The sequence below is a fragment of the Zosterops lateralis genome, assembly GCF_965231275.1.
Source record: "Zosterops lateralis genome assembly, chromosome: 8".
Classification (NCBI taxonomy): Eukaryota; Metazoa; Chordata; class Aves; order Passeriformes; family Zosteropidae; genus Zosterops; species Zosterops lateralis.
Genome location: NC_139768.1, coordinates 27,905,038 through 27,918,935, shown reverse-complemented (window position 1 = coordinate 27,918,935; position 13,898 = coordinate 27,905,038). Strand labels below are relative to the sequence as shown.

The window sequence follows — 13,898 nt, the reverse complement described above, 5'->3', positions numbered from 1 at the left end:
GGCCCCCAGGGGCCTGGCTGGCTCCACAGCCCTGGGGACATGGTGGTGCCGCATGCACAGGGAAGGGCTTTCCTAGCAGCTAGCAGGAACACTGACACAACCCAACTGGGAGCGCTACCTCGGGGATCACTCTACTTTCTACCTATGAGGGAAGGGCTGGCACAGCTGGCGAGCACTTGCTCGCTTGTCCTCCTGCGTGACAGCAGCCACCAGCCCCTTGGTGGCAGACCTGGTGTGAGGACAGCACCAGGACAGCGTCAGGACAGTGAGGTGATGTTGGATCTCCCACCTGGCGGGGCCATGATCTTCTGCGCTGTGCGCCGAGCAATGTGGTCATCTGCCTGTGACCCTGGGGAGAGCAGAGAGCAGGGCAGTCCCACTGCTTTAAATGCCACAACCACAAAACATTTCCTCAGAAAATATAATAATTTCATTATATGTCTTTCTGGGCTCTCTATGAGCATAGCACACTTTGGAATGGCTGTATTTGCCTGAACTTTTTCATTTTTCATTGTTTCTTTCTGGAAGATCTATAGATGGCTTTTCTATAAATAAATTTTGTATATAATAAAATGTGGGGACTGGTAACGTTTTATGAACAATATGGGATTCATCTGACCCAACCAGCTAAAAACCATTATGGAAGTAATTTTAGGGCAGAGCATTGGCTTTCCAAGCTCCCGACAGCTGCTGGGCAGGTTTCTGCAGAATGAATGATGCTGAATCACTGCCTGCTCTGGCTCCTGGAGAGAGAACCCTCACCAAGCCTTGTGCATTGACAGAAATACCGTACAACATTCCAGAGCTTTCTGTGCTGCACTCGGCGCCTTCGCTGCTGCCACAGCACAAACTGCTTTACTATTGAGCAAACGCGAAGCTCCTGTTACCCAGCCCTGCCCGGGTACTCCCCGCCCCAGGCCCACCCCAGGCCCCACGTACCGGACAGGCTGAAGCCGGACTGGTGCAGGTTGCGCACGGGCGGTGCTGCGGCTTTGCCGGCGCAGGGCGCGATGCGCGGGGCGGCTCCCGGCGCCACCGCCTTGACACTGGCCGGCACCTCGTGCACCGGCCCGTCGTACATCCCCCGGGGCACGCCGTGCACCTCGGCCAGCTGCGGGGGGAGCACACACAGCATCAGCCACAGCCAGGGACGGGCCACGGCCGGGGGAACGGCTCTAGCTTCGCCAGGGGAGATTCAGGCGGGATACGGGGAATATTTCTCCATGGAAAGGGCTGCCCAGCCCTGGCACAGCTGCCCAGGACAGTGGTGGAGTTCCCATCCCTGGAGGGAATTCAAAGCTGTGTGGATGTGGCAGCCGGGGACACGGGGCAGTGGTGGCCCAGCTGTGCTGGTCTTAAAAGGACTTTCAGCCTGGCCTTGGCCACCTCCAGGGATGGGACATCTACAGCTTCTCTGGGTCCCCCTCCCACCCTGCAGGGAGCTGGCACACCCCCATCCTGCCCTCCCGGCACCACAGACACTCTGAGGCACACCAGAGTCAGGGATCCTGCCTCTGCACTTAATTTGGGTTACTGATTCCTGCTCTGCCTTTGTGTGGGATACAAAATTACAATAGCAATAGCACAGGGGAAAGGGAAGGAAGACAGAGCTGTTCAGAAGCTCTTTACATATTTGCATGTCTTTGTGTCTCTTTACAAAGCTGTGTCAGCACACAGGAGGATTTATCTTACTATATTTCCAGTACCTACGGGATGTACATCCCTTATCCTCCAACAGCTGCAGAGCAGACACTGGGAATACAGCAACAAAAACTTCTCTAGCACAGGCAGGAGAGGAGTTCCTCCCTCTACCTTAATACAAATGAAAAAAACCTTTTTGCTGGAAGTCATATTTTTGCTTTGTAACATTTTAATAGGCTAATAAAACTGTCCTTATTAACTCTAATACTAAGAATTCTTGATTGAGGTGCCAGGCAGTTACACAACACACAGAAAGAAATAGCATTAATAATATTCCTGCTGCTGTTGCAGGTTTGCCATTACAGCAGGCCAAATACACTAAAGCAGAGAGATTGTGATCAAAACACAGGAATATGGCAAATAAAACTCTCCTTACCCTGTTTCTTGCCTTTATCCTTTTGTAAACGAAGTCAGGGAATGTCTTCCTAGGGATGAAGCGACCTGAGCCTTGGGTGACACACAGATTTCCATCTTCAAGGACAACTCTTCCCTGACTTATGACCACGGTTGGCACCCCGTGGCACTCAGTGCCTTCAAATATGTTGTACTCCACATTCTGCAAAAAGCAAACCCTGATATTGAGTGCCTGTAGGATTTAAAAGGAGGTCAACAATGCCCCCCATTTTTGCGCACTGCTCCTCATGCACCATCAGTCAGAACTAACTAATCCCTCCTATTTAAATAACAAGATTCCAATGGGAAGCAAACTGGAATGGAGAAAATAAATCTTAAAACCAATCATCTTAAACTACAGCAATAGTTTAATACTTTTATTAAATTATATTTATATTATTTTATATAATCTTTATGGAATATTTAAATTATGTATTATATTAAGATTAATACTAATATATATTGAACAATAGCAATAGTTTAATACATATTAAACCATAACTAATGCACATTACAGTTTAGCAATAGTTTAATACTTCAGCACTTAGATTTTTCTAGTCCACAGCAAATACACTGACCTTAAGATTTCCATACCAGATGCTGACTGTCTTGGAGTGGTCATTCAGTACCAATCCCACCCTCTACAGCAATAAAAAGATAGATTCCTAGTATTTCTAAAAGCAAATGCAAGGTCCTTCGTCAGTTTACCCACACAGACAACTCCTCCCCTGCTGAATGATCTGATCTTGCTAAGGACTTGCGTTGCTTTTCAGATCTCTTCTGACTCTAAAACCAGCCCCAGAAAATGTAAATATATTTTACCAAAAATATTTAATTTTTAAATCTTTTGATTTAAAATATATTTTACCAAATTGTGGGTTTTTGCTGAGATGATTTTCGTAGCCTTGGGGTTCCACAGCACCAAGTCTGCGTCGGCGCCCACAGCCACACGCCCCTTCCTGGGGTAGCAGTTGAAGATCTTGGCAGCATTGGTGCTGGTCACTGCTACAAAATCATTCTCATCCATCTTCCCAGGGACCTGGGAAGGGCATGAAGAAATGGAAACAGATGGACACAGCCCCGTGCCTGCTGTAGGCACAGTCCCTCCCCACAGCTGTGCTACTGCTGGACCGACCCCTGTGCCCATGTGGGTGAGGGTCTGCACTGCCACAGGGCTGTGGTTATAGGGGAAGGGACATGTGAGGGTAAGCCTTGTCTCTGTGGGATAAAGGATATGAGAGACAGGATTTATTTTCCTTATTTTCCTTCAACTCCAAAGGTTGAATTCTCTGAAAAACAAGACCTTCACTGCTTGGCTCCAACTCCTGCACAGGCATCTCAGGATCACTGAAGAGGGTTAAGGACAGCCCAGTGAAGAAAGACTGGAAGTGAACCGAACCAGCGCTACTTATCATCTTCACTTGTCATCTTAAGAAAAGTTCTATTTCTATTTGAACAAAGCTCACCTAAGAGAGGTTTCAGGGTGCCTCCCAAGCTCCTGCAGTCTGCACAGGGACATCTGCTCTGTGGGATGCAGGACAGAGCCCCCAGGGATGCTGCTGGCAGGGAAGTGTGCACTGAGGTGCAGGGACACAGACTGATCCCACCCTCAGATCACAGTCCTGCTGCCAGGCAGATCCTGAGGTGACACACAGACTTGTCCCCACTGGTGGGGCCTGGGCTGACCAGGCAGTTGGAACCATGGCCACTGCCACATCCCACGGAGAGACGCCCTCTCCCCATATACCTCCCCAGGTCTCTGGGGAGCATGATGGGACAGAACACCTCATCACCCTTGGGAGAAAGTGACTGTGAGCCGGAGTGGAGGATGGTCCCTATACAGCAGCCTTTGAAGACACCATGAAGGCATTTGTGTGTTTCAGTCTCTCGTTAGCAGCTCTCTGAAGCTGCAGCAGTGTCTAGACAGTGTCAGCCCTCTAGCTTGTCTGAATTAATGAGCCTGTGACAGCCTGGAGCACAGGCACAGCACACATGTGCTCCCATCCAGCCCCAGGCTGCAGCACCTACCACACACTTCTCCCAGACCATGGACATGCGCTCCTCGATGCCGTTGGTGCCCTCGGGGATGAGGGTGAAGTTGTCCTTGCCCACAGCCTTCTGCGCAGTGGTGAAGGTGCAGTGGGCACTGCCAGTGACCTGCAGGTCCCCACTGGGGAGAGGACAGGGCAGGGCTCAGGGAGGGGGCACTGATGGCACCCCCAGGGTGGTAAAGCCCCCTTGGCTGGGCAGACCAGGGGGGCACGAATGGCTCATGGGCCCCTCATGTGATGCCAGTGCTGTCAGTGGCATCTGGGGGCTGTGGGGTGCAGACAGGACAGGTATGCCTAGGTGCCTGTGTGGCACAGGACAGGTGTGCCCAGGTGCCCCTGTGACATAGGGCAGGTGTGTCCAGGTGTCCATATCACACAGGACAGCTGTACCCAGGTGTCCATGTGGCGCAGGACAGGTGTGCCCAGGTGCCTGTGTGGCACGGGACCCACCTGGAGAGCAGAGTGCTGAGGTGATCGGGCGTGCTGGGGTCGGGGCTGATGGGGGGGGACGTGACGAAGGCGGCGGCTTTGGCCCAGTTTTTGCTCCAGTAGTGGGAGCCGTCGGTGCCCAGGCTGGCGGTGATGGGCTCCCCATACACCACGGTGCCTGCAGAGCACAGCGGGTGTGAGGGGGGAGCACGGGCACAGATACAGGGCTGCTGTAACCACACACGACAGCTCCACTTCCTTCAGCACTCCCAGCACTTCAGAGTCTCGCTAATCCTTTAGATTATCTCTGATGACTGGGAGACACTGTCAAAGCAAGTTCTGGATCTGTCTGTCCTCTCCTTACAGCAGGCACACATTCCTACAAGCTGTCATTCCTTCCTTTAAATCCAGCCTGTGTCTGTCTGGCAGCCACCAGGCCGGGGGAAGCGGTGACTGTGCTCCCCCTTCCACCCTGCTCCCCACAGGATTGATCCCAGCCCTTCCAGAACTTGGAGCTTGCTCCACATCTGTTTTTCATTCAGTTCACACCAAACGATCACAAGTGGATTATTCCCCTTTCTCAGCTGTGTCTGCCAAGATAGAAGAGTCACAGTTTCCAACACATCCCTTCCAATCTCCCCAGCTCCAAGCAATTAGCTCTGGCACACCCTAGCACAGAAACCTGCACAAGCCTCAGCACCCTGAGAGTGTGAGGCAGCTCAAGAGATAAGGACTTCTCAGAGCTCACAGCCAGAATGACATTCCTGGCTGGATTCAGAGGTTCAGTCAGTGCCTGTGCAGGTCAGTGTGTTACCTTTCCTCTTTGCCTGAGCCAGGACATCTGCAGCACCCCTGCTCATGACCTTGGTGACGTAGAGGGGACAGTTGGCCTGTCTGGCGATGGTGATGGCACGGAACACGGCCTCTGCCTCCACCTGCGGGCACAAGAACACAACACAGGTGTCCCAGCCCCTCTGCAGGGCGGGGCCCGCAGCTCGGCGCGAGGGCTGGCGGCGTTACCTCCTCGGGGCGGCTGAGGACGTGCCCCTCCGGGCCCGTAATCCCCAGCTCCAGCAGCCTCTTCTGCTCCTGGGGAGGTGAGGAGAAAGGAGAGAGCAGTCAGTGCTGGGCACAGCCCGCCGGAGCACCATGGGACACAGCACACCCTGTCCAGAGCCACCCGAGGGTGGGGGCAAGTAACAAACCCACCCCAGCAGGTGGGACACGGGACACTCCACTGGGACATCTCACTCACCGTGGGGCCACTCCCCAGAGACCTGTCCTGTGCTGCAGAAATGCTCCTGCATGGGAGCTGCTGTCTCCCAGCAGCACCCCTGGAGCTTCCCACCCCTGAAAGCCACGGTTCTGGAGGGGGGGACTCTCGCCCATCACAGCTCATGCCGAGGCTGCCCCAGCCCTGGTGTGTAGCTACAGCAAAGGGAGAGGGGCTTCCCAGCACCTGAGCCTGCTGGAGCTGCCCAGGAGCCCCTGGAGGAGGCAGGGAAGTGAGACTGTCATTGAGGCACAGCAAGTGCCACCTCTCCTGCATTCCTGTTCCTTTGCACTTCACCATGTGGCATGGAGGAAAGGGAACCCGCGGTGACAGATGCTGGGATGAGCTCTGGGATGTCCCAGGTCACTCATGTGGCATTTGAATACAGATGTCCAGCACTCACCTCACCCTGTCCCCTCTGCACTGCTGTGTATCATGTAACCTCCCAGTCAGCTGGCACTAATGCAAGGATGTTATCCAACACCATGGAACAGATCCCACAGGATCCTGTAAAGGACCCTGCTCTTAGAGGGTGCTTATTTGTCTGTATTCTTGTCACAGATCTCCTCCAAGTTTGTCCCCAGGGCTGAAGTGTCACCACGCTGGCAGCTTACAGAAACACTGCTGCAGCCCTGAGCTGGCTGGGGTCACGTTATGCTCCACAGCCAGCTGAGGAACAGGTTTCCAGATAAAATCCCAGAAGGTGGGAATTAGCCTCTATCCTGTTTGTTCAAATAAACCCATTTGAAGGATTGGATCTGGCTTTCAGTTCAGCCTTCCTCCCACACCAGACTGAACCCTGGCATGACCGTGAGCTAAAGGAACTGCCAGTCTGACTCCACCTTGTGTATCTGACTGAAGCCGGAGCCTCGACTAGATAGAAAAAATAAGGCCCATGAGCAGAGGCTGTGACACCAAGGAATTCCCAAGTGCTGGTGGTGGACTTAAATACTGCCAATGCAATGGACATTCCTGTAAAAGCCTCTATCCTCCTGATTTTTTCAAGTAATCCAAACTCCTAAACATGACAGAAAATGGGATAAAGCATTATTTAAGGCAGTCACTTATCCCTTAGGAGCCTCCAAAGTGCTTTTTGGGAATCCAAGCACATGTGAACATCCATGAGGACACTGATGACTCCACAGGACACCCTGATCCTCCTGCACATTCCTCTGTCTGCACAAGCTGCTACACAGGGTCCTGTTCCCTCCAAGGCTTTGGGGGACCAGCTTGATGGGTAGGGGCAGGGCCAGGGCAGGGCCAGGGCCAGGGCCAGGGCCAGGGGCAGGGGCAGGGGCAGGGGCAGGGGCAGGGGCAGGGAATCTCTCCCCCAGGGCCCTGTCACCCCTGGGTCTCAGTGGCCACGGCACCTCCTCGATGATGTCTCCGTTCTCGGCGTGCACTTGGGCAATGGCCCCCAGGTCCCGAAGGATGCAGAAGATCTCGTACATCTGCCAAGACACAGGTCAGCCCGGTCACCACCTCGGGGCTCAGGGTGAGGGGTGGCTTTCCCTGAATTCCCATGTCCTACCTGGCCATCAGTGCACTGCAGCTTGTCCTTGTAAGCCATGAACACCAGGAAGGAGTTCACACCTTGAAAAAAGAAAATGACAGTGTGGCTTTGTCCCTTTGTCCCTTGTCCTGGTGTGGGCTGGGCAGGGGTGGCTGAAGCAGGGGGTTGTGCTGGTGAGAATTACACTGGAAGCAAAGCAAAGACAAGGGCTTTTCATGATGGGGGAAATGTCCCCACAAGCACTGACCCCAAAGCTTGGGAGTGGTGAAGGACAATAAACCCCTACTTTATGGTGCGCCTGAACCGAAAAATGAAACCCCTGTGGTCCATGTTTGGGGTTAGGAGCCCTCTGTGGCTGGCTCGGAATGCACACTCAGTGCCTCACTCCCAGGCTGCTTTTCCTCCAGTGGTGTCTTCAGCCTATGGCTTATTCTCAAACTTGGGACAAGGGATGGGGGCAGGACACAGGGAATGGCTTCCCACTGCCAGAGGGATAGATGGGATCTTGGGCAGGAATTGTTCCCTGTGAGGGTGGGCAGGCCCTGGCACAGGGTGCCCAGAGCAGCTGGGGCTGCCCCTGGATCCCTGGCAGTGTCCAAGGCCAGGTTGGACATTGGGGCTTGGAGCAGCCTGGGACAGTGGGAGGTGTCCCTGCTATGGCAGGGAATGAGATCAGGTCCTTTCCAATCCAAACCATTCCATGATTCTATGACTTGCTGCTGTATTTTCTATGGATAGAAGCAATAAGCAATACCAAACCATGATCAAATTACAGCTGTATTTCATACGTGTTCCCAGGAACAGCTCAATTACTCCAGCCACTCTGCATTTTAATAGGAAATTCACTGTGAATTTCTATGGTAATTGGCCAATTAAACCCTTGCTTGCAAGGCTACAAATTACATTGAAGACATTTAGCTCTGCATTAGCATATCTGAAGGAAAATGTAGTTCCAAACATGGCAATAGGTATTAATGAATGCATGAATCCCTGCAGCGTGGTCTACTTTCCTGCTTTCCAGTGAGCCCTGTCCCACGGATACCTCGGGATGCACAGGAATTACAGGCACAATGGAATCACTACGGAATTCTTAAAGTTGAGTTTCCTTCTCTAAGCCTCTTCTTGGAGGTTTTTATTTCAATGTTTTTCTGTACATCTGGCAGCCCATGTCAGGGTAGCCAACCCTACTCCTTTAGTTTCCAAGAATCCCTTTCCACGACCAGGCTGCCACTTGCCCAAAGGTGAGGGCACAGACCCAGATGTTATGGCAGGAACTCGGTGCCAGTGTCCTCATCCCCAGCTCTCTCCTGGATGCCCAAGGATGGTCCCAACTCCATGGGAAGGAGCGTGGCTGCCTGTGTCCTGTAGTGCTGGGTGCTGGGGACAGCAGTGCTGTCACTGCTCCCCTGGGGCCCTGCAGTGACCCCAACCCTGCCAGGGCCCCTCTGCCCTTACCCTTGTTGGGACCCGGAAAGCTGAGAACTAGGCTTTCTGTGCTGACAGGCACTGACCCTCAAGAGAACACCACATTTGACCTGAGGCTGTGGAAAAGGCTTGCAAAATTGCACGACAGCACTGGGATTATGGGTGTGGAGTTTGGATAGAAGTGTCTAATATCGCAGGGTGCAAAACTTAGACTTTGAGGTTTTAGTACATAGTAAGATACATAAGGCAAGATGGAGGATTTATGGCATAGGCTAAGTTCTTCTTCTTTCACCTTCTTCATGGGTCTGGGTGGTGTATTGTAATTGGGCAAGAAAATCTGCATTGCAGACCACAGGTTTGGTTATTGGGTTAAAAGTAAAAATAATCTAGGTGACATTTCATAATTGGACAATTTGTGCTTGAAAGACCTTGGAAAGAGATAGAGACAAAGCCATTTTTCACTTTGTTAGCTAGAATCACAACTTGTGAGACTGTAACACAGATAAGAATTAATAAACATCTGAATCTAAACACGAACTGCACCTCTTGAGTATTAATCCTGGCTCTAAGAGAAAAAAAGAAGATAAAAGCCCACATACCCTTGTCCTTGACCAGGGCCTCCAGCTCTTCCCTCAGGCTCTCATGCCAGCGCGGGATGTCCATGCTCAGGCCGTAGTCGCAGCAGGCCTGGCCATCAGCACAGCCACGCCACTGCTCGTAGGCGGCCAGGAGGCTGCTGCTCGTGTCCGGGCACACGTGGTCAACTGTGGGGACAGCACGGGGCGTGAGGGACAGGGACACAGCCATGAGGGACAGGGACACGGCCATGAGGGACAGGGCACTGCAGCCCTACCAGGGATGCAGCTGGGCCACCATGTCCCTGCTGGACACAGCTGGGCCACCATGTTCCTGGCACAGGCACAGCCGGGCACCACGTCCCTGCCGGCCCTGCTGCTGTGGGAATGGACATTGCAGCACCAGCTCATCCTACAGCACTGCTTAGAGACCATGGGAATGGATGTCCCAGACAAAGGGATGCAAATGGAACAAGCAAACCTCAAGTTGTGGCTTTTCCATCTTTTTCTCAGCCAGCACAGCACCGTGAGTGGCTGGTGGTGATTCTGCTCTGGGGCATTTCCCATGGGCAGCATTTCCCACTGCCCATCAGTCTCCTCAGCACTGGCAGTGGGCTTGGTGGGGAGCTGTGCCAGGCCTGTTGAGACTGGTCCTGCAGTCACATACTACAGTGGTTCTTGGGATTGGAATAGGAACAAAACAGAGAGCAAAGTTATTTTACACTAACACAAAAATGGAGTTTGTGCTTAAAGACAACAAACTCAAAAAAACCCTACACTTGCAAAGCTGTTAAAAACATATTAAAAGGTGTTTAAAGTGTTCTGTTTTGTCTCTGATGAGGTGAGGCAGGAGCAGTATGTATTAAAACATACATTTAATATACGTGTATATTTTTAATATCCACGTGCAGCAAGATAAGGAGGTTCTGCACGGTGCACGACACCTTCAATTAGTTTTGAGATGTTTTCATTTGCCCAGTGGAAATCGACATTTCCGTGCTGTGAAGATAAATAAACACCCCTGCAGTGACTCCGGGCCTGAGGTATTTTGCTAGGAAACTCAGCAGCTCGTTAGGATGGGCTCCCTCTTACTGATCATGGTGGTGCCTCCTGCCAGCGCTGCCTTGGTGCCCTGGAAGAAGCCGTCGGCCGAGCTCATGCCCGCGGCGGGCGCCTGCAGCCGCGTGTGCACATCGATCCCCCCCGGCATCACCAGCTGCCCGTAGGCATCGATGGTCCTCGTGTCCCCGGGCACCGGCAGGTTCTCTCCGATTTGTCTGCAAAGGGAAACAAAGATCTCCTCTTAACTGGCAATAACTTTGAAGCGAGGATGACAAAACAACCTCTGTTGCTGCTCCCCAGGCCGCCAGTGCTCTGCAGAGCCTTTCCAGCTGCAGAACTGGACCAGTGTAGCCCTTTCTTGACACTACTCTAAAATGCTGCCTGTATTTTTCTAAAAGGTTTAAAAAAAAAAAAAAAAAAAGATGGGAAGGAACCTTGTTCAAATCCCAAGACACTGTATCATTCTAAGAAATTACATCAGCAGACATAAATTTTTAACTTACTTTATTACGCCATCCTCCACATAAACGTCTGCATAAAATGACTGATCATCGTTGACGATTTTTCCTCCTTTGATTAGAATCTGGTCACTCTAATGGGAAAAAAAAAAACAAACCCACAAGTTTTTTTTAGATTCTTTTGTTTGGATTCCACTTTACTCATTCCAAGCTTTAAGTAAATCCAGGTTTAATATTTTCTCTCCAATCCCTCAAGTTCAGTGACTATCCACATTTGCAAGGGGGACCATATGAAATTGTGATTTGGAGGAGCACAGCTCTCTGAAGGGTGGCAGGAGCCAGGGGTGCTGAGCTTGGCAGCCCTGGGCTCCCCCGGCTGCGAGGGCTGAGCTGTGTTCCCACCCCCAGCTCTCAGTGCATCTCATTAACCTGGTAATTTATTGCCATTCATTGGTTTTCACAGTCAGAGGCAGATAAAGCCTCGAGGATTCGCCTCACTTCAAAGCCAGACACTGTCACAGTTTTCAGACTCGCAGAATCTTCACCCAGAATCTTTAACTAGAAAATTTAGGAAGCAGCAGCAGCACTGATGTCAGTGTGGAGCTGCAACCTAATTTCAGAGGATTCCTTTCCTGCTCCCTGGTGTTGTCTGAAAAATTATATCCAGTGCTGAAATGGGCAACACAAAGAGCACGGCCTGGGCACAAAACCAGCCGAGGGACGCCTGAGCACGTGGCAGCACAGCCTGGAGATGCTGCACCACAAAGAGACGGGTCCTGAGGAAAAACTGCCCTGAAACATTTTGGGGCTCCTTTAAAAGAGCATCGCTGGCATATAAAAGGAAAATTAAAGAACTGCATTCCTTTTTTCCTTTTTGAACTATCAAGGATTTGTCGTCTTTATTGTTTCCTCTTGTCCCATAACATCAATCAAAAAGAAGCCTCAGTGTTGCTGCCCCATGGGAGAGCCTGACGGCCCCTCCTCTTGTGGGGCCCATCTTCACCCCTTCCCTGTCCTTACCCCATTTCTGTTCTTTCCCCATCCTTACCCCATTTATGTCCTTACTCTACCCCCGTCCTCATCCCATCCCCGTCCTCACCCCATCTCTGTCCGTACCCCATCCCCGTCCTTACCCCATCCCCGTCCTTACCCCATCCTCACTATGTTTTCACCCTCATCCTCACGCTCCCCCCATCCCCAGCGCAGCTGCAGCGCCCCACACGCGGGACCCGCTCCCGCAGCCCAGTAACGCGGCTGGCCCGTGCCTCCCGCACCCACCGGGCTTTTCCCAGGGGAGCAGTGCCACGAGCCAGAGAAAAAGCAAAACACAAGGCACGGCAATCGAGGGATTTGTCCCGGCTCCTGCTGGGAAGCTCTGGCGCCGGGAGGAGGGAATCCCCTCCCACGCGGCGCGGCCGGGGAGCTCCGGCGCGGGCGGCAGCACCGGGGGAGCGCCGGGGGGACCAGGCTGAGGCGGGAGCAGCAACTCGACTGCGAGATGCTCGCACGCTGCCGAGCCCGGCCCGCGATAAAAGCGTTCCCGCAGCGCATCTCCCGCCCCAGCCACACGGAGAACCGGGGGCACGGCGGAGCCCGCCCGCCTTTGTCCCCCCGGGGCGGCCCCGGGACAAAGCGCCGGCACCGCCGGGCTCCGGCCGGGCCGCGCAACAAAGGAGCGGAGCGGGGAGGCCGCGCGGGGCGGGGGTTCGGCACTCCGGGCACCGGCACCGCCGGGCGAGCTCCCCGGGGCGGGCGGGAGCCCGGGCTCTCCCCGGCTGTGCGAGCCCGCCCGCCCCGCTCCATCTCCGCCCCGGAGCGAGCCCCGAGCCCCGGCCCCCGCCGCCCTCGCCCCGCGGGGAGCGCTCACCGTGCCGCGGGTCCCGCTCCTCCTGCCCGCCTGCGACATCGCCGCCGCCTCCGCCGCCCTGTGCGGGGCTGCCGCGCGTGCCCGCGCCCGCCGCCGCGCGCCCCCGCCTGCGTGCGCGCCCCCGCCCGCCCCGCCGCGCGCCCCTGCCCGGACACAGACGGTGCGGGGGAGGCGAGGGGCGCCCGGGCCGGCGGGGCCGCTGCTGCCGGGACCCGAGAGAAAAGCGGCCCCTCGGGCCGTGCCCTGCTCAAACCCGCCCCGCGGCACGGCCCGGCGCCCGCTCCCTGCCCTGCGGGACGGGACAGGACAGGGAGGAGAGGAATGGGTCGGGACGGGGCGGCAGGGGGACAGCCGGACGGGTCGGGGCGGCAGGGGGCACACGGAGGGGTCGGGACGGGACGGCAGGGGGCACACGGAGGAGTCCCCAGTGGCCCTCCCGGCGCGGTCTCGGCCAGGCCGGCTCCCCGAGGCGGCCCCGGCGCTGTCCCGGCGCAGTCCCGTTACCTGCGGGCAGCCGTCGCGCAGCGCAGCCGGAGCGGCGCCTCTCGGGGGCAGCGCGGCCGCGGCGGGCCCGGGGCCGGGGTCAGGGCCGGGGTCGGGGCTCGGTGCCGTGTCGGGGCTCGGTCCCGCGTTGGGTGTCGGGTGGGCGTCGCGGCGGTGTCCCCCGACCGGTGTTGCTGTTCCGGAGGCGGCGAGCGAGGCGAAGTTCAGCGTCTTGTTGTCGAAGGCATCCTCCACGCTGCAGAACATCCCGCCGCGCTTCTGCCGCGGCCGCGGGCTGCCCGCGCCCAGCCCCGCAAAGCAGGCGGGCAGAGGCTCCTCCTGCCGCCCCGACATGGGCCCGGCACCCCGCGCTGCCCCGCTGCCGCTCCCGCAGCCGCTCGCCCTGCGGAGAGAGCCCAGCGCCGCGTTAAGAGCCGCCCAGGGACCCCCCTCCCGCCCCTCCCGGTGCCCATCCACCCGTGCCCGTCCCTGCGTGCGACCGGGAGGTGACATCTCCCAGCGCCTGTGATGGCAGAGACAGCGCGGGGTTGGCTGGCTGCCCCGGGGATGGGGTGAACGCCCCCCCGGAGCCCCCCCGGGCACCCCCCGGTCCCCCAGGGTGGCCGGTGTCACAGCCCAGCGCCCCCATCCTCTCAACCCCAAAGCAG

The 13,898-nt window shown here is 55.4% G+C and overlaps 1 protein-coding gene across 1 annotated transcript; it reads right to left on the bottom strand.

Annotated features, from left to right (window-relative positions):
- Positions 1 to 87: 87 nt before the first annotated feature.
- DPYSL4 (dihydropyrimidinase like 4) lies at positions 88 to 12,789 on the bottom strand. The gene is made up of 14 exons (XM_083867035.1): positions 12,748 to 12,789; positions 10,926 to 11,014; positions 10,453 to 10,637; positions 9,385 to 9,549; positions 7,379 to 7,440; positions 7,218 to 7,298; positions 5,595 to 5,663; positions 5,389 to 5,509; positions 4,596 to 4,752; positions 4,123 to 4,264; positions 2,963 to 3,133; positions 2,078 to 2,257; positions 940 to 1,111; positions 88 to 349 (listed from the first exon to the last, which is right to left on the bottom strand). Exons 1-14 carry the CDS (start codon positions 12,784 to 12,786, stop codon positions 258 to 260), a joined length of 1,725 nt encoding a protein of 574 aa, XP_083723161.1. The 5' UTR covers positions 12,787 to 12,789; the 3' UTR covers positions 88 to 257.
- Between the last annotated feature and the right edge of the window lie 1,109 nt (positions 12,790 to 13,898).